Source organism: Polyodon spathula, chromosome 23, assembly GCF_017654505.1.
Source record: "Polyodon spathula isolate WHYD16114869_AA chromosome 23, ASM1765450v1, whole genome shotgun sequence".
Lineage (NCBI taxonomy): Eukaryota > Metazoa > Chordata > Actinopteri > Acipenseriformes > Polyodontidae > Polyodon > Polyodon spathula.
In genome coordinates this window covers 15,693,272-15,714,876 of record NC_054556.1, presented here as the reverse complement: position 1 = coordinate 15,714,876, position 21,605 = coordinate 15,693,272, and the positions used below count along the sequence as shown (strand labels likewise).

Genomic DNA, 21,605 nt, shown 5'->3' with positions numbered 1-21,605 from the left:
TGCCTACATTTATTGCTTTTAGCAATCTCAAATATCAGTGCTTTTGGTCACAATACATCATGGCTTTGTAGGGCTGTGTCTCAGTGTACCTGTGACACACAATTAAAAAGTAGAAAAGAGCAAAGGATACCAATAGTAGAAAAATGAATAATAGAATACAATGTCAGTGGTATTTTGTTTTAAATAGGTGATTTTAAAGTGCTTCTTCACCCTCAAATAATACTGTAGGTATTCACAGTGGGGTACCGCCATCACAGAAAGAAGCCCTTTCTTTCAAAATATCTCAGTATCCATGACTAGATTCTCATCCTGTCTTTAAATACAATATTGTAATAACAAATCAGTCCCATATGTGCAGTTGTACACCAAATAGTATTAGCTGACTACAAGAACTACTTAATATCCTCTCTGCTTGATTTGTTACAATGAGCTCCTTCATATTGAACCTTGAATCTGTAGAGTCAGAAGCAGATGTGTTTGAAGGCAACTAATACAATTTTTAAATGAATTCACAAGCAACAGCCATGAGGTTATCATGGATGGAACTCAGTTTGTTGAGTAACATGATTGTAAAATGTTTAGAAAAAGTGCACGACTGACCTCGGAAGGGCCGGATTGCTGGAAATGAAAAGCAAACTTTTTTTGCATGCCATAAAACAAGACTAAAGAGCTTACCTTCCCCCAAACAGAACCCTGTTTGAACGGCTGTTAAAAAAGCTTTTAGGAAAGTGCATTTAATACACTTTTCTAATCCTATTAGGGTTTACCGAAATAAACGGAGAGCAATCAGCTTAATTAAAACACATTATAAACTTTTAATTTCATTATGGAGATCAACGTTGAAAGGTAGGTTCCAAAAGTTGGTCTAAGGATTATAAAAATTAACAGGGTTATACTGCTTTGTAAATAATGGATTTTGTTATATCATATAGGGTTAGGAGACAGGTGTTCTTTATTCATTTTATCACTGTATGAAAATAAATTCCTTTGCCGTGCATGAGCAGGGTAGCTGACCTTTTGTCTATTTATACCCCTAAACACAATTTGCGGTCCACTGATTTTGGACTCTTATGTGTCCCCACGACCAGATTACAAACTGTGGGTGATTGGGCCTTCTGTTCCTATGATCCAAGGTTGGGACTCTGAATCCATCTTCTTAAAACTTATTTGTTTAAACTTTATTTTTTCTTAGATTTAATGTTTTGATATTTTTTTTTTATTGTTTATGTTTATTTTGTGTTGTACAGTGCTTTGTGATGAATGGTCATGAAAGGCAGTTTATAAAATGAAGATTATTATTATTATTATTATTATTATTATTATTATTATTATTATTATTATTATTATGTTGTTTAAAAACCACAACCACGCACATGTTTATTTAGTTGTTACAATACAAAACAATAATCTCCACTTGCTTTTAATCTCTGAGCTCTTAAACGTGTAAATACTGCACTGCTACTTCAAACTGGAAACATGACAAGCAAAAGATGAAAAGGTGAGTAGTGGAGGTGTCTGTTAGTATATATGTCAACCTTACGGTATATTGCTAAATGTGCACAATATAATGTCGGGCATAAAAATTTATGTTTTAATACTGCCGTAGCTTACTTGTAATCTCATTTTATATTTACACCTATGTTAGGGAGTAAGTCAGTGACAAACATATTATTTTATGTAAAACCAGTAGACTAAAAGTGCACATTTATGTATTTATCTATTATTAAACTGCTTTATTTGATATTACTCACAAAGACGAGAAGACCTTCTTTTCAATACAGCTGTAGGTCATGTGGATAAATCATTAAATCAGACGATAAGACAACATCCAAAAGCGCAAAACAGATGCTAGGAAAACAATAATACATATGTACACACACTCCATCATGTATTTGTACCCATCAAAACCTCAAATGTCAACATAATTCCCTTTTTCCAGGTCTAATGCTACTATTTTCTCAATCCAGTGTGTTCTATAATATAGGGGATTCAACTGTGTTGTTAAGGAGTTTGAATGTTAAGACTGAGCACTGCTGTTGCTCTTTTTGCTCTCCTAGCAGAATCTGTACAGACATACTGTATAAGTTAACACTAGAACTGCCACGGCAGTCATTTTGACGGTTTGAGGTTTTCAAATTGAAATTACCGTGTGTGTTTGAAAGTTATGCGGTTGTCCGTTTATGACATGTATTATACATGTATTAAATACCCTGATGACGTTTGAAAGGCAGGATCGAGAAAATAAGGAAGTTATAATCCCGCCCACCTAGAACTGCCAAAGCAGTCATTTTGACTGCCTTTTACAATACATGATCTTGTTTTGAATATAACCTACAATATTCTATTTTTTTATATACAAGCCTGCTATTATCTCTACACCCACTGAGGTATCTCTGCAGTGTCAGCCACTTTGCCTGTATCGTCTCCTGCAGGCGTACCAGCCATGCCAACCCCTTCACCGGCAGCAGTACCAAGGACAGTGACTCCAGCTGCATTTTCAGCATGAACAGGCATTCTGGAGACCGGGAATGATGGCACAATTTGGGAAATTATAAATCCCGGTGTTATGCTTCCACCATCTGCGGAAAACTTGCAACCACAGCTGTACTCCAGTACAATTCTGAAGCACAATGACTGTGCTATGCTAACTGTTTACAAGTGCAAGCTGAGAAAGAGTGTAATCATTCTCAGCTCTCTTCGTACGTCAGTTGCCATCGGGACTGTTGATAAGAAAAAAAATGGAGAGTGTGGATTTCTACATTGATACAAAGTACGGAGTGGATGTTTTAGACCCGATGACATGTCAGTACTCAATGAAAGCCAGTTCTTGCTGGTGGCCAGTTGCTGTATTTTAAATGTACTGGATCTAGCAGCCATCAATTCCTTCATTTTGTGTAAGGAATGCACCAGGGAAAATATCAGTAGGAGAGATTTCATCTTGAAGCTAGCCACAGAGCTTTGGCAGAAACATTTCGATCAGAAAACTGCAAAGCAGCAGAGTGCTGCAGCTCAACCTAGATTGAGTGCTGCACCCAGTGACACACGCAAGAGAAAACAATACCAGGTAGCTAAATGCAATCAAAATAAAACTTCTGATATCTGTGCCCAATGTGAAAGAGCATTATGTAGTAAATGCACAGGAAAAGTTGAGAAGTATTACATCTGTATGGATTGTGCTACTTAGGTGCTACTTTGAAGTCAATTTCTCCGGAAGCGCATTAACGTTATATAGTGGGAATTGAGTTCTTTTCTTTTTTTATGTTACTTTAAAAAAAGTATATATATATATATATATATATATATATATATATATATATATATATATATATATATATATATATATATATATACAGTTTTGTATGTACATATACCTGTTTACACACTAGTTTCTTTTTTTTGAAATGTTTATTTTATTATAGTTTTTCATTTTTTGAAGTAGTGCTTTATATGTGGTAAGTTAGAAAATAAACACTTTTATGTTTAATTGTTCATTTAAATATGGCGTTTCAGCTGTGCAGATGTTTGATATGATGTACTTCAATAAAACTTGTGAGTTGTATCTGATAGTTTGTCTTTCATTTTATTATTATTATTATTATTATATTATTATTATTATTATTATTATTATTATTATTATTAGACAGAGACAGGGCACAGAGCTACATCAATCAATCAATTGTCAGAAGTACATTCTTAGGAATTTCAAAACAAACATCACCAATAAAATAATTTGGGGAAAATGATTAGGCACACTAAATAATATAAATCATTAAGGAAAATATTGCATACAGCACAGTTAGCAGGTATTAACGTTTAACTGAGCATGCAAAACACAAGATGTCTAGTGTTCATCGTAGAATGCGTACTGAAGATTTTGCACAGATTCAACTTGGGCATTGTATCTGCCACACAAATATAGAAGGCATTCATTCAATGCAGTTCATACAAAATCTTCACTAGTTTCCTTTATATTTTTAGGTTTCCAATTTTCTTTATCACTGTTATATAGTCCACTCATAAACACATTCCCTTTAGAAGGATTTTGACAGAATTGTTTTGTAATCCAGAGACTGATCCACTTCTACAGATAAGCTTTGAAGGGGGGCAGAGCTAATGCCAGCTGTACAGCATGATGGCATGCTTCTTTTTATAGGTCTTATTGCATTCTTTAATTGCCCACATTGATCATTTCAATAGTAATATGGTTGAAGAAAATAATGTAGAGCCCTGCAATAAAGGACAACAGCTGGCAAAGGAGCTGCAAATGCCATGCTTATGATTGTTACATACATTGTATGATATTTGCAGTAATTGGTTCTGGGTTATTGGTTTGTTCTTTACCTGACTTTCTTTGAGTTTGTCTGGAGAATCATTAGTTCCGGGACGAAACAGGAAGCTTTATTGCAGGGTACCACCATGCAGTAAATGACTGCAGAACATTCAGAGATAATGTTTAGTTTAAAAAAAAAAAAAATGGACAAAAAGGACAACATATTAATTAGATACATCTATTAAATACATCTGTAAATGAAAGATTTGAAATGGTTATAAGAACACTAAATACACTGTTTACCAGTTTCTAATAGCCCTGATTATCAGAAATGACCTTGGCTGTATGATAGTACCATGCCTCTAACTTCCAACAGGATCAACTCCTGTACCAGACAGCAGGGCACTCTAATCAGGGTTATACTGCTTCAGTATAGTTAGGCTGCTCCTATTTTATTGAAGGAGAAAAAAATAACTTCTAGGAAAATATATATATGTGAATTACTGAAGTAAACTACTCTGAGAACTGAAACAAGAAGAGAGGATTTAAACGATCCACCCCAGTCATTCGTAAAAAAAAAAAAAGAAAAAAAAGGGTTGCATTATTATAATTATATTATTACCTTCAAAAAAAGTTTAATGCGGTATTTTTGCACAGTGACTTTGCAGTTTGTCTATGCTTTTCTCATGCTAATATGCATTTACCGTAGTTTACCATAGTTTGCCAGGTTTATAATATACTTTGCAATACCTCTTGACCTTTAAAGTGCTTACCTATGCTTTGTCACACTTTGGTATGATTTTACTGTGGGTAACTTTTATAAGGGTACAATTTAACTTCTGAAACAACTTTGTCCTTACAATCATTGCCATGCATTTGAAGAGGAGCTTTAGAGAAAGCAATGTGTTTAGTAAGCAAAATATCTTAAGATGGTAAAACAGGCAGGACATGTCTCACTTCCAGTTGTTCTGCATTTATTCATCCGTCCTAAATATGTATGATTTATAATAACGTATATTTTACTATATTGCTAGGCAATATGATTTTTATAATACTGCTGTTTTGCAGTACAAATCTTGGTCAGTAAATGAGATATACTTAGATTCCAAAACTTGGCTTTTTCTTTTAGGAATTCTAATTAGCTGTTCAATGTTGATTGAAGTCAATCTCTCAAATATATCCCCTCCTTATCTCCACTGAAGCCATCTCTCTAAATTGGGTACATGCCCTTCATTCCCCTCTCAAGCTAATCTCCACAGTGAAAAGCTTGTTCAGTTACACCTGGATTTTTATTCAGCTCAGTAAATTGAATTTCATTCTTGCTTAACTCTTTTGCTTGCTAAATTCTCAGATGCCATCAAAATTACCACTAGCTTTGGCAGCCTCGCTTCTCGCTTCTAAACTGCATATATAACGCCTCTCTTTCCCAAAGGTATTTTCCTTAGAGAGGGTTTGGGTAATTCTCCTATCTAGTGTTGTTTTCATATGCCACATATAGTATCAATTAACCTGCAGTTTGCACGTGCCTCTGAAGATAAATGAAAAGGTTTTGTTTGTTCAAAAAGGACCTTTTATTGAGCGGTGATATGCTTTTTTTTCAGGTGGACTTTGCATCGCTCAGTCTGTTAAAATCCCACACAACCTGAAAACAGATGACTTTGATAAAATTATCACGCAGCTTCTGGAAACGCCGAAAGCACGTGCCATCATCATGTTTGCCAATGACGAAGATATTAGGTAAATATAAAAAAAAAAATTCATTCACAGCACTACAGACAAGCATTGTTAAATCATAAAGAGAAATGCAAGAGACGTGGAACATACTGTAATGTGTGCATCTTTTTTTCATATAGGAAAATGTGAGATTCATGAAGTGATGGTGATACATATTAGATAAGATTTATTGGAATGATTTTGTTAGCTATATGTCCTTTAAGTTGATGTAATGCAGGTCCACGTTCCATAGAACTGGTTCACTGCGATATTAGGCTTCTGGTACATTGCCTGCAAACTTTCTATACATTCACAGCTCAAATATTAATTTGTATGGTGTTGAAATCTTTTATTTCTGTGGACCGCTTTTGTTTCAAGCTGTATAAGCAAGGCAGAATCAATCAATCTGTCAAGAAAAGTTAAGTGATATAAGAATAAGGGGGATGTATTCATAAAACATTAGTTATGGTGTTAAATTAAACTGTAGCATGCATTTACCAGCATTCTACTGCATCATTCATATGTCCCTAAATTGAAATTTGAAAAAGGCAAATGAAAAGACTTGCAGGAGTTGACTTTATTGAATCAGCAGTAAAGGTGCTTACTCAACTCCCATTGGTTAATCCTCTCCTTGCCAAATTGAGTGTGAATTGCTTCAGTATTATTTACTTCTGCATAGGTATGTTTGTTTTCCTGCACATACAGTACCATTCTAAAATGAAATTATTTATGAAATACAAGTATCGTGAGTTTTTATTCACTTATTAAAAGTTAAATTAACAATATAAAAATTATAATTTGTGAATTTTGAGCTCACTAGCTCTTATCGAATACCCACAGATGGATATCAAGCCTTGTACCTATCCGCTACATGGGTGGGGATATGCAAATTAGTGTATTCAAATATTACTCTTAAAGGGGTAGACTATGCAATTGATGTTCATTACAATGTCTCACCAGCTTCTCTTTACAGTGAAAGCCAACAACTATCTGAGTGATCATCTAAATCTGGTGAAGTTAACCTGCTTTAGTACTACATTAAATCAGACAGCCTTGCAATGCACCAAAGCTAGTTATTTATATACAAGTACATAAATGTATCTTTTAACTGTAAAGTTTTTCTGAAATTAATCAGGCCAATTTTGGGTGAAATTTGTTACAAAAAACCCCCACCTATAGCTTCTGGGACAATTGCAGAAAGAATCGGTAAAAGTGCTCCTCAATCCTGAACTATATATCCCCTTGCTTGCCATTCAGTCCTGGACATAAACCTACCAGTTCCTACCATATAAAAACTAATAAAAGAAAATATTTCAACATGAACGTCTCAATTGGCACTGAAGTAATTTTTTTCTATGGGGCTAAGAAGAAACAATATTAAAGTTGACCCCTTTTATTGGACTAACATAAAAGTTAATAAATATTCAAGCTTTCAAGACCATTGGGTCCCTTCATCAGGTTAAAATGTATTTGAAAAGAAACAGTGTAGATTGGGGCTGTCCAACAGATGGCTGTCTCAAATGGCTCATTGAGCTCCACTGTAGGGCTCTTGAAGTACCACAGTTAAGGGTTTAATGGGCTTGAAAAGACTGCAAGGACTAGTCATCGGTAAAGTCAAAATGAAGCATATTGATGTCGTTTTTTAAACATTTGCTGCTAAATTCGTTTTGCAATTCTTTTGCAGGCAGATTCTGGCTGCAACTAAAAGAGCCGGTAAAGTTGGTCATTTCCTCTGGGTGGGCTCGGACAGCTGGGGTGCCAAATCCAGCCCGGTGATTCAGCATGAAGAAGCTGCAGAGGGCGCCTTGACTATCCTACCGAAAAGGGCCACCATAGACGGTACATTCACCTTCCTATAGTCACTGTATTTTATTGTAGGTACTAAGATACTGGCCTCCAAGCTCAAAATACAGCCACAGACATTCATTTTTATTCAGGGCACAGAATATATTGGCTTCCTGATCATTAAAATCAGTCTGGGCCTCTCTCATGCAGTGTGTTGCTGTGGTGTGTAGGTAATGTTTTCATTATTTATATCTGTTCACAGTGGTATTTGAGCATTTTAAGACTATTAAACCATCTCTCAAAATCTGTAAACTTGAGTTGTAGGGTTTGAGTGTCAAAGATGGTCCCTTTGAGGCTTTGTGGTGCTTTCTTTTTTTAACAATATTATTATTCACGAATGAGAAACACACATTAGTTGGAAATTACTGTTTGCGGCATTTCTTCTGTACTATGGGGAGATGCCTACACAGGGAGTCTGTCTCTCTAGACGGTTGAGGCTCGGGGGGCATTCTGTGGCAGCCTATTAATGAGATGTACATGCTGTGCACCATGCTGTGTTGCACTGCATCCATGACATATTGAATTTGCTGCTCAGTGTTTTTTTCCTGTACCAGAAGCAACGTATCAGATATTCAGGCAAACTGAGTTTTCTTCTTAGGGCCAGCAGTGACTGTTTCTTTTTTTACCATGCTGTGCTGGCTTATACTTAATATAGCCTCTTCATGCTTGTGCATAAAGGTTCCAGCATGAGACCTAGAAGCCTCAGACTGCCCAATTGAGCAATGTCAAGCTGGAGATTATGATTTGAAGTTGATTCTTGTTTCTTGGGCATTGAATTATTCAATTCTATTATCATAACCCTCAAAATGATGAAAATGCATGTGTAGATCAAAGTGATGATACAGTAGTAAGAATACAGATTTTGCAGGCAATATAACACCCTATAATCCAATGGTTCCCAAACATTTTTCAGCTGGGACTACCTTTAGTGGTCTAACTTGACCTCATTAAAAAAGGTAATTTTGAAAAACAAAGAAAGAACACTGGTTTTGATTTGGGTTTGGGTTTGGGTAAACAAGTTTAGCTTGTCCCTTATTAGGTTTGGAGAAGTTTGGTGGACCAAAAACCAAAACCAAAATCAGTGTCTTTGTTTGTTTTTCAAAATTACCTTCTCCATACACCCCATCTCTCTCCAACGCCCATCTCAGAACAAACTAACTGTGAGCTTTTTATTCCTTGCACCCTGATCAGCCACAGCTAATTGGCATTTACCCAATTATCCGATTTACCCACACTAATGATCAGCCCTCTGGCTTCATTTTGCCCTTAGATGCAGTGCATTAACCCTTATTCCCCCGGGTCCTAAATCCCTCAAATTCCTATCTGAGACATACACTCCATATATATATATATATAGTATAGATTATGTGTAGTAGGTCTTTTCATAATGTGATCATTTTGCAAACCCCATGGGCAATTTGTTTCGTATTCAAATTGCCCACGACATAAGGGAAACTCTCCTCTGACTTGTGTTTACCATGTGCATTTCTAAGGAGATGGCCGCTGATTATACAAAATGATAACACTTTGAAATACGCACGTGCACACGTCAGATAAAATCCTGAACGATCCTCAGAGCGTAGTTCCGACAATGTTTTACTATCCAGTAACTATCCTGAAATATGATGTCAGATTTTATTTAATTATACCTCCTCACTTTTTTTTATCTCATCAAATCGTGCAGTTTTATGGTAGAAGACACCACTTCCCCTCGGTATGGAGAAAGCTTAACCCGCGGATATGAACTTGTATTCAGATGCTGTTAGTCAAGTCTCCTGGGGTCTGGCAGTGCATGTTTCACACATTACAATGAGCTCCCTTGGCACCTGTAAAAGAGAGATCAAATATTTGCATCTCTTTCTACTCTGCCAGGAACAGGGCCTATGTGAATTCAACCTAATAATTATTCCTGTTAGAGATCTCTGAAGACGAGCCGCACACCATAATGTGAACCCAAAAGTCCTCCTTTTACAATTTTTTTTTTTTTTTATGATGCTTTTTAAAAATGTCGACAATAGGGAACTGCTCTCTTGCCCAGTGTGACTGAAACTGGCTTGTTAGAAGAAGTTACAGATTTAAATATTACAAAATGCCAGGAAGTTTCATAACAAATTAATAATGTGAAGGACAGACTTTTTACACATTAGCGTACGTGTTACAGAAAGCATGTGTATCATTTTTTGTCCATGAGCACAACCACATATCTTACTACTACCCAAACAACCAAAAACTAAATACTACAGGTCCATCCAAACACTGTTGTGTGTTCTATAGTACAGGGCTGCAGATCTGCATGTACATGAATGGCATGTGCATACAATATGTTGATAATGTCAAACTTTTTACATCACAGTGACAGAGAGCAAAAGAATCCAAGTGAACAATCTCCCTCCCGACCTGTGAGGGAGCTGTATAACAGGAACAGTGTGCCCCGGACTGGATAGTTTGGCAGTTCATTCCATTCAGTTGGAAGCAGGCCATCCAGAAAGGGGCTAAATCACAATACCAGAAGTCATTGCTTGAATGTGGTAGGCGATGTGGCAATCGCGGATTGGAGGAAAAGCAATTGCACTACCAAAGGAGACGTGGCTGAAGGTATATCAGGGGATGTGACAAAGCGATCTGTTCCTCTGTTATGGTTATGCAAGGACCGCTGGAGTGTTAATCTGTAAAATGTGAATGTCATGACAGCCATCAATTACCTGCCTTCTGTTTAACCCTTTTTCAATGTACGAACAGAACCAATTTGATACAAAGTTGTACAATTACACAGTGAACTTGGTTCCTAGTATTTTCCTGAATATCAGTGAAAGGGATGTAGGGCATGCACAAGTTTTTTTGTGAGGTAATGGCTGCAGATACAGGAATGCATTATTCTAGTACATACTATAAATCACTGGGGCTGATTAATTGTGGATAAATGCCTGTGTTCTTTTTTTTACTAGCTAGGGACATTTTTTTCATGTTGCACACAACCCTAAAGTGATAGCAATTCTGCATTTTAAAGATACCTTTAAAAAGCCCATTTTGTTGATAGAAGTGAATAGAGCTGTCTATCCCACTGTTGTATAATAGAAGGTATACCTAAACCTGTGCCATTGTGATCGTCTGTCCCACTATTTATAAGGCAAGATTCAGGGCTGTCAGATAGTATTAACAACGGCCAGGAACAGGAGAATACTGCAGCAAGAAAGCTTTAAACACTGTACTTGAAAGAAAGCAATGTTTTACACCTATAACACTTGGATGGTGTAATATATTATATCTATATATTCTATATATATATATATATATATATATATATATATATATATATATAAAACCAAATAAAACACCACTGATACAAACAAAAATTAAAATCGGTGGATCGCCAATAAACACTGGAAAACTTCGGAAAAACTGTGGAAATGGTTAATCAATTCACATTTACTTTACCGTTTTCCCATTAAAAAATAAAACTTACTACAAAAATAATAATAAAAACATTTCCCAGTGCTGCTGGGCAATGTTCCACCTTCCACTGATTCGTTCTGAATACTTTAAACCCACCCCAACTGACAGCACATTCCTACATTTCTATTGGAGACCCAGCTTGCGAGATTTAAAACGAGATTACAATCAGGAATGGAGGCTTGCTAGCGGGATTTAAAGCTGTATTACAGTTAAGATGCGGAAGATTTAAAACAGAATTGTGGTGAAATGTACAAAAATGCCTACACACAAAAACCCCAGAAGAATGTGCCTGTGACCACAGGGATGTCATTGTAGCAGACAGCAAAGGTAACAATATACAACTTAAGTGTGCAAGTGCTGTCGAGTCACTACTACATATTTTGACAGAAAAAACAAACTAACGGTGAAGCATTTTGGAAAGTAAATGAAAACACTAATTTCATACAGTATGTCAAAAACAAAATTCCAGAAAAACTTGAAAACAGCTCAAAATAAGCACCGAAAAATACAATTAATAAAAACCGAAAAACAGAAGCCCTAAATATATAGAACTACAGTATACATATTGAAATATTTAGTGCTTTGTGCCACTGTGTGACAAGAGGTTACACTTAAGTTGGGCATTATAAACACATTTTCAAAGTGAATAAGATTGATTGTTTCATTATACCCCCATTGTTCACAGCTGTAAATAGCTTCCAATGACATTTAACTTGTATTACGTTCCTCTTACATTTTTATGCATCCTTCAACATGGTTTGGGGTAAGCAATCTAAAATAAACTGTTAGAATAATTTGTATTAAACAGAAGAGTGCTTTCTTTTGAGCCACTGATTTGACTTCTATAAAAGAGTGCTGTGGTGTTTCTGACATAGGACTTGTTCCGTTCTTCTGATTTCAAACTTTAAATATTGAAAAAAAACTTGCAGTAGAAGACAGGAAAAGCCAAGTGCGTACCTGTTAAGACCAGTAAGGCAGAATGAAATATAAATAATTTCCAAGTCTTTATGTTTCACTGAAAAAATCAAAGAACAGAGTCATTGGGGAAGAATAAATACACTCAACTTTTGTTGAGCAATATTTTGATACATGATGCTGCAACCTCTCTAGAAAATGCAACTTTGTAAAAAAAATGTATTGACTGTAATAAAATGTAATCATAAGTGTGGAAGTGCAAACATGATGTTTTCAATTGAAGACGTTTAAAAATACTTCCAGTTAAAACGTTTGTCACGGAATATATTGAGTTTCTTTTAGTAAAAAGAAGCAGCAGACATGAACATGGGTTTACTTTCCACTGATATGTTATCAAGCAAGAGAAGGTATTGCACACTAAAGTGATTGGTAGTTCACTGTACATGGAAGACAATTTGAATAGTAGTTTATTAGCCTGATGAAGCCTTAACAGACCTGCAGTACCTCTAATGCTGTTACACACTGGATTGGTTTAAATCATTTCAATTTGAAGGTTTCCACTGTCGCGTAGCTCCTGGCACAGTATGCGGGTGTGTATAGGCCAGTGTTGAAGGTTTCTGTGATTTGGGCCACTCAAGATCTCAAGCTTGTCACACTATCTTGCACATATCTGTGGGCCTGATCCACCTTTGCTCAGAGTCATGCTTATGGTGGTTTGCTGCCAACGTTACCACTGCAGGAACACCTGGGAGACATAATGGACCCCATTGGTCAGTGCAACCACTGCAACAAGGGACAAGTCATTTGAACCCACTATCATGCCTTGTGTGGAGTCACTGAGGTCTTTTTGCCCTTAAGGTTGCTTAATAGTTACAAAAAACTCACACAGAGTATATAGGGTTTGTGGATCTCATGCCAAATAAAGTAAATAAATGTATATGGCAGGACCCCACAGTTCTCCGTAAGTGGATCTCTGTGTTTAAACCGTGTAACAGTTCAGGATAGATTAGCATGCACTATTAATGCATCTTCTTGCAAATCAGTGATTATCCTGTCAAACACTAACAGCAGCTGCAGGGCAAGACTTTGGCACCTCATTTAAATCTCAGGTTCTCATTTAGATAAAGGGTTGCATCTCTCACAATACTTAAAAAAAAAAATCTAATTAACCATAATTGCTAATTTTAATGTACAACACGCTGCATTTCAGATTATAACTAGGCTTCTTTTCAATGTTTATTTGACTCTGATTCTTCATTGAACACCATGAAGCATTCAGTTTGAGGTGTTCCTGACCAAATTAGCTAGTGACATGGTGAGAGCAGGGTGGAGATACTTTGTCAACAACAGGAAAGCGTCAGGTATGACTGCCCCCAGCTTCATTTGCTGTGATTTTCCTTAGCTTGGATATCTCCACCCTTGCCATATTTCGTTAGCTGCTGGTCAGAAGCAAATAATACATTTACATATGTATTATATGCATGAAGTAGCAAAGCCCCTGTAACCCGCTGCATAATTAACAAGTTTCATGAATGTTTAGTAAGATAAATAGTCTAAATAGTTAGTGATTTATAGCATAATTTTGTGATCAAGCCTAATTATAACAAATATGAGAACTTCAACCAATCAGCAGCCCACAGAAATGTGCATATATATATATATATATATATATATATATATATATATATATATATATATATATATATATATATATATATATATATATATATATATATATATATATAAATTCATATATACAGTGCTGAAGAAGATAGGAACACACTGCAACAGAAGAGACAGACAGTGCTGAAGATAGGAACACACTGCAACAGAAGAGACAGACAGTGCTGAAGATAGGAACACACTGCAACATAACAGACAGACAGTACTGAAGAAGATAGGAACACACTGCAACAGAAGAGACAGACAGTGCTAAAGATAGGAACACACTGCAACAGAAGAGACAGACAGTGCTGAAGATACGAACACACTGCAACAGAACAGACAAACAGTGCTGAAGATAGGAAAACACTGCAACAGAGGCTGAGCCTGATTTGAAACAAAAAAAAAACTAAATACTATTTACAAGAACATTAACCTATGTGATGATGCTGCGGTAAGGTGCTTGTACTGGTGATGGAATGTGTTAAAGGTGGCTGCTGTTGATGAAGTCACCATTTACCTTTATGAAAATGAATTGCTACACATGATGTGGATTCAGTGAGGAGTGGTCTGGCCTGAGAACATTTCCCGCTGTCCTGAACACTCTCTGACTGCACACCGGTTGGTGGACAGGCCATAAATCAGAAATCCAAATCTGCCAGCGCAAGCCAGCATGATATCTTTTGTGACCAATATAGCATGAGATCACCCTGCCAGACAATCTCATTTTCCACCCAGTATGTCTCCTAGCAGATGGGTCATGTTGTGTCGGACTGTTACTTCCACTACCAAGTGTTGCTGAGAAAGTGGATTCATTTCTGTTCTGTAGAACATTCAACGCAGAGGTGGTGGAGCTAACAGCTCTGTGGCTCCCACTACTGCCACCATCAGTGTCAGAGTCAGTACTTGCAACATCGCTCCCTTCACTCACACCACCACTGCCCCAGCAGCTTGTACCAGCTACACCTCTTGAACCAGCTTAACGGTACCCAAGGCATACACCACTGGGATAACCTCAGAGACAGATGTTTGATCTCAGGACAGAGTGACAGCGACTGCCTCAGATGGGGCCAGAATTGTCAGCAGGTCACACAACTCCCACTCACCCGGATACATCACTGTTGCTGCGCCCACGCCCATGTTGGTCTCCTGGGTCATGGGTTGAATAGCTTTCTTTTGCTCCACCAGCTGGCTGAGTGTGTACCAGGTGTGATTCCACCATGTTTTAATATCAGTGATGATAGTGTTGAGAGGGAGATCCTAAAATCTCGGGTGAACCCAGAAATGCTGTGGGCTTTGTACAACAGATCAGTTATCTCACTGGCAGCCTGCAAGGATTTTGTGACCACCAGGTGACGTGTATGGGCAATGCACCTGATGTGCAGAAATCTGCGATCAGATGCAGCCTTCACCATATTTGTGTCATTGAACTAAAGAAGCCCCAGTCAGTGTCCCCCCAGTTGCCATGCAGTGATATATTTTGTGCCTCAGACACTCCAGTTATGGGTGAAGTGCCTGATGTCAAGGATTGTGACCAGGATAGCTTGTGATGTGATGTCAAGCCAGAAGTAGACAGGACACAGTATGATGAGTGAATGTGCTGTTGCATCGGTTTATTGTAAAACAAACAGTTTAAAACAGGAAACAAAACACAGAACAAACAAAACGGCACAGTGGCCAAAACAGATAAAACAAACACTTGAGAAACACTCAATAAAACAAGTATCGTGCTGGTATAAATCCAACACGAATAGCAATTGTATTTATCTGTCTAATGATTACTCTTGACTCTCTCTCCCGTTCTCGCCACATTGAACACCCAACCCCGAGTGAGACATTTGTGACTCTTTCTACTGCTGTGCCGGGACCCGATTGCTCATTAATCATTCACTTGAATCCCGGCACAGTCTGCACGTGAACTAATTATGCACTCCCAGTGCCCAATACCAATACATACAAAAAAACAATAACACACCACACAAAACATAAAATACACAAAGGGACGGGGCACCCTGCCACAAGGGTCCACACATTTTGCTTTGCATTGTAAAAGCAGCACCATCACTTTGCAGCTCCTACGTTCACACCAGTGCCCTGTCTCACACAGGTACGCATGGTCCAAATGTCAGTGGTGCAATGTATTAATCCCACTCTCGAGAGCATGCAACACATGCCCCCTCATAATCTGAAATAGCTCTGTCACCACTTTTCTACTGAAATGAGTACATGAGGGGGTTCTGTATTGGGGGCTCAAACAAGTCAAGTAGAGCATTACAACCTTTGTTTTCAACAGTAGAGTAATGTACCTTAGCTGTGCAAGTTATTTTCCAAATCAGTTCTGTGGTTTTGGCTGCTCTGGAGTGGCCTTTGGGCAGTTTTGCATGCAATGCCTTCACTGTAGGGCAGGCCTCCCTCTCCTGGCTGCTTCTGGGGTACCAGGACTTGTTTGGAGGCTGGTGGTCATAGTAGAGCAGCTAGAGTAGAGCTGCTATGCTTCTGCTGCTGGCCAGGGTTGCTCTGTGGATATATACTGACTGTGCTGTTGGAGAGGCACTGATTGTGATTACAAACCAGTGTGTAAGGCAGAGGTTGTTGTGTAAAGAAGTTCTATTGAAATGCTTTGGGTCCCTTCTTTGACTGACCCAGGGATTGCACACAGTGCTTACAGCTTTCGACTTATTTCTGCCACAGGCTTTAAAATATCTTAGCCTTAGCACTGTGCGAATTTAGCCTTGAAATAGGCACACAAAAAAAAAAAAAATCAACTTAATGCCCAATATCAACAATTTTTTTTTAAAAGTATATTATAATAATATTCATTTAGAAAGTATTATATCTGTGAAAATAGTTTGATTCTGAGCCAAACATTTCATGTACCTGACCTCCTCACTCACTCATACAACACAGATTGATGCTAGTCCATTGTGTAAGAGACTCTCACACTGTTCCCTCCTCCTTCCCTCCTGATTGGTGCTCTTTCTTTAGACATGAGATCGATAGTCATCAATGCCCTGTTGGAGCAAGGAGCTGATTCAGTGTTTTATATATATGGTGTGATGCAGCTTCCACTTCCTGATTAGTGACCCAACTGTGCTCACTGGGATATCCAAACACTTGGATATTATTTTGTACCCTTTCCCTAATCTATGCATTTGTATTACTTTATCTCTAACTTCTGTAGAATGCTCTTTGGTCTTCATTTTCCTTCAGATTCACAGCCTTACCAATGATCCTTCAACAGTGGGGTTTTTGTCCAGAAAATGTGACAGCAACTTTAATGGTTCACAGGTGGAGGCCAATGGTAAGGTAATTGTGTCCTCGTTAGGGCAATTTCTTTCATCAGTGCAAACAGGAAGCTTCCACAGCACAGGGGTTGAATACTTATGCAAGCAAGATATTTCATTTTTTTATTTTTCTTAAAAATATTTCCCAACATAAAACCAATGTCACCTTAAAATAATTGATTCTGAATTTCAGTGTTTAAAAATAAAATATCAAACAGAACGAAATTTCGATGTACCATATGTAATTCAGTAATATGAGAGAATTGGTCAGGGGTCTGAATACTTTTGCAAGGCACTGTATATATATATATATATCAAGAATTACAATAAAAGTGGTGACAGCTACTCAAAGTGCTGAGATTTAAATTCCAGTGCTTGTAATATGTATAATAGAAACATGTTCTGAAATCTATGAAAATCGCTTTGGAAAATGACAGAGAGGAAAAGAAGCAATTGACTACTGTTTTCTAACTAATCCACAGTTTTCTATAATAAATCAAGTTTTCTGATGAATCCACAGTTCTGTTTTTTCTGTCACACCTGAATTGTGTTGAATTGGAAAATTGTTCAATTCAAAGAGAGGCATAATTTAAATGTTTTAGTGTTGATTATACAACAACTGGACAGTGCTCTCTCATTGATTTTTTAAAATTTTATATAAAGCTCAGACATTATGTTATTACTCAATAACTTAATGGTAAATATAGCATTTCTGTGAAGACGACACTAATTAATGTCACCTGTTCTAGAACCATTGCTTACTGATGAAATGATCCACACAGGCATGCTCTCAAAAAGTGAGTGCTTTCAGTGGTCTACAATGATTATTTCAGATAAGGATAAATAAATAAATAGGCTGTAGTCAAATACTGATTGTCATGAAATAACCCCACAAGCACATCTCTAGAACTGCAACATCTTATTTTGTTCCCTTTACAACACAACAATGACAGAAGGTTCCATCCCGTCCCCAGTCCTCCCATATGCTATTATTCAGCAATGCTCATTACACAGTGATAATGACTATGCTGTTTCCTTCTATGATAATGGAACTCCTGAGTCAATATTGTTACACGCCTTGTTTTTTAATAATAAATTGACTTGGCTTTCATTTTCTTAAGAAATCCTTACAGCGATACAAAGTGTAGCATTGCCAGCGTTTACTAGTAACAGCACACATTTACACTTTCATTTGAAATTCACTCTTGTCATGAAGTGCTATCAGGGGAAATTTGACAGTGGATGCTTACAGATTATAAGACACTTCCAATAATGTCATTGTGCCGGTTTTCTATTTCATTTAATATACTGTGTGTTTTATTGTGTAGTTTGGGAAACAGTTTCACTTACAGTACTGTATGTGTAGTCTCTCTTATTGTAAAGTACTTTGCAGATATAATTAGAGGCCAGGAAATGCAACTTGGAGCTTATCTCCTGCAGTGTTGAGTTGGAGGAGAAGTGTAGTGTTTGGCATCTTAGAGTGAGGAAACATGCCATCCACCTGCTGTCCACAGCATGGAACATGTGATTCTAGTTTGTATGATAATTGTGGAGAAACATACAGCGCTGGTCTGCAGAGTTAAGGATTGGTCTCTATTATTATGACCCTATTTACACTAAAGCAGAATTTACTTTATTTTGCAACCCTTTTGGTTATCAAAGGGGAATGCATAACTATTTTATTCAAAAAGGCAGAGGTAAGCCTCGAAGGGGATTTAGTGGAGTCACACTTTCCATATGGAAAATGCTTATCTGATTTTGATGAAACTTGCTGTTAACCTTAGTATAGATTATTGATATTATTACATTGTGAGGATATGTTTTTTTTTTACTTTTTATATTTTAGAAACTGTTTATTAAATTGGTATAAAACGTGGTAATACAATTATTTAGTTATGGGAGCAGATTTTGAGGATGAACTGCTAAATGAGAATGAGGATTAATGAGAGGCAGATAAACAGGTGCACACTGTCCCATGGTAAACTTTCATAAGGGCAAAGCCATTTTTTTTTTACACATCTTGCATTGTTGTGCTGCTGTTTCAGATACACATAAAATAATCAAGGGCTTGTTGGGGCAGCATGTGTAGCCTCTGCTAAGAAAGCCGCTCCAATGGTGTAAAGATTACAGACACTGTTATGGGTTAGAAGTTAAAGCTGGTGCAGTAGAGGCTAGAGTTCAGGACTCATGGTGAGATTTTGAATGAGGAATTCAGTATGGTTGCTGTCTGATCCCTAACCCTGGGATCTCTCCTTTATCATCTCAACACCAGTCATCCTTTCTATTACACATTTATGCTTCCTACTGAGGAAAAGAAATGGGACTTTAGCAATCACTTTTCTCACGCTTCCTCATATCCAATGCATATCCAAACTACTTGCACATCAAAGAATTGTGAAATATTGAGGGCTGGCATTAGCAAAGGGAATTGCTACAATACAGTACATGACAACATGTCCTAAAGGAATGTGTGAATTATCGAATTGTGAAATTACAAAGGGAAAACTAGATTTTAATGTCCATCTTTTTGCTAGGGGACTGCTGTAATTGGGTCTTCACTTCAAAGCTTGATGACCTAAAAGTGAGTCATGTGTGCCTCAGAAAGAAAGGCTCAGCTACACATGATAAACCACTCATGGCTTGAATTCAGTCTTTTACTAATCAAGAACTGCCTATAAAATAAAATGCCCTGTACACCATTTTAAACAATTGCAAACTCAGTGCAGCTTCTGTGTCCCAGAGGGGCACCCTTTCACAGAAAGCTTTTGACAAAGTCTTGCATAAAAGATTAATTCTCAAACTGAATGCAGTAGGAATTCAAGGAAATGCACATGGATTAGGGAGTGGTTAACATGTAGAAAACAGAAAGTACTGATTAGAGGAACAACCTCAAAATGGAGCGAGGTAACCAGTGGAGTACCACAGGGATCAGTATTAAGTCCTCTGCTATTCCTAATCTATATTAATGACTTAGATTCTGGTATAGTAAGCAAACTTGTTAAATTTGCAAATGACACAAAAACAGCAAAGGTCATTCAAATTAATCTAGACAAGATTCAGAACTGGGCAGACACATGGCAAATTACATTTAATAGTGATAAGTGTAAGGTACTGCTTGCAGGCAATAAAAATGTACATTATAAATACCATATGGGAGATACTGAAATTGAAGAAGGAATCTATGAAAAGACCTAGGACTTTATTTTGACTCAGAAATATCTTCATCTAGACAATGTGGGGAAGCTATAAAAAAAGGCCAACAAGATGCTCTGATATATTATGAAAATTGTAGAACTTAAATCAAGGGAAGTAATGTTAAAACTGTACAATGCATTAGTAAGACCTCATCTAGAATATTGTACTCATCAAGAGCTACCAGAATTATTCCAGGTTTAAAAGACATGTCATATGCAGACAGGCTAAAATAATTGAATCTATTCAGTCTTGAACAAAGAAGACTACACAGCGATCTAATTCAAGCATTCAAAATTCTAAAAGGTATTGACAACGTCGACCCAAGGGACTTGTTCGACCTGAAAAAAGAAACAAGGACCAGGGGTCACAAACGGAGATTAGACAAATGGGCATTCAGAACAGAAAATAGGAGGCACTTTTTTACACAGAGAATTGTGAGGGTCTGGAACAAACTCCCCAGTAATGAAGCTGACACTCTGGGATCCTTCAAGAAGCTGCTTGATGAGATTCTGAGATCAATAAGCTACTAACAACCAAACGAGCAGATTGCACTGTAATTAACCTTGTGGTGTACTGGTACTATAACAAAGAGTCCACAGTATGCAGGCGCATTGTCTGCTGTATCAACCCCTATTGTTAGTGCCCCCTGGCTCATGGGTTACTACAGGATTTATTTCTCCATTTTTTATTGTATTACAAAAAAGTGCAATTTCAGTTAACCCTGCAGTAAAATCAGCAAACTCCAAAAACGCTGTTTAAATATTAAGCTCCCCCCTCTGCCAGTGCAATAAAACATTCCTGTTAAACAGACAGTGAAGAACCTACTCTGTCACGCCTACACTGAATATCTTTTTAGAAATAAGATACTATTATGGTCTTTTCTGTGTGAATTACCCCCAATAGTATAGCATAGTATAGCAAGAAAAACAGAACATACCTTTTCAGCTGATTTCACAGATCTTGATTAGCACTAATTTTGGATTACTGTAATATGATACCATTACGTAGTCCGGGATTACTGCTAGTCTGGACATGTGATAACAGCAGTATATATGTTTTAAGCTTTTTTATACATTCGGGTCTAAGTGAACTGATTGTGCCTGGGTAAGTGTAGTACATTGAGTGGCCAATTGGACCTCTCTTTGTCAACAAGGAATACAAGTGTTTTTATTTGAAAACATGTATAATGGAGTTCCACTCATTTCTTCAAGCCAGAAACTCAGAGTTTATCGCAGGGTGCAATGACATGAACATCTTGCAATTATAGG

The 21,605-nt window shown here is 37.2% G+C and overlaps 1 protein-coding gene across 1 annotated transcript in view; it reads left to right on the top strand.

Moving 5' to 3' along the window:
* The window catches only part of LOC121297749 (metabotropic glutamate receptor 7), a 171,666-nt gene that overhangs the window by 28,621 nt on the left and 121,440 nt on the right, over positions 1-21,605 (top strand). The window contains exons 2-3 of the mRNA XM_041224222.1: positions 5,872-6,007; positions 7,668-7,822. Of these exons, the coding sequence (XP_041080156.1) occupies positions 5,872-6,007; positions 7,668-7,822 (291 nt within the window). The remainder of the gene's footprint in view (positions 1-5,871; positions 6,008-7,667; positions 7,823-21,605) is intronic.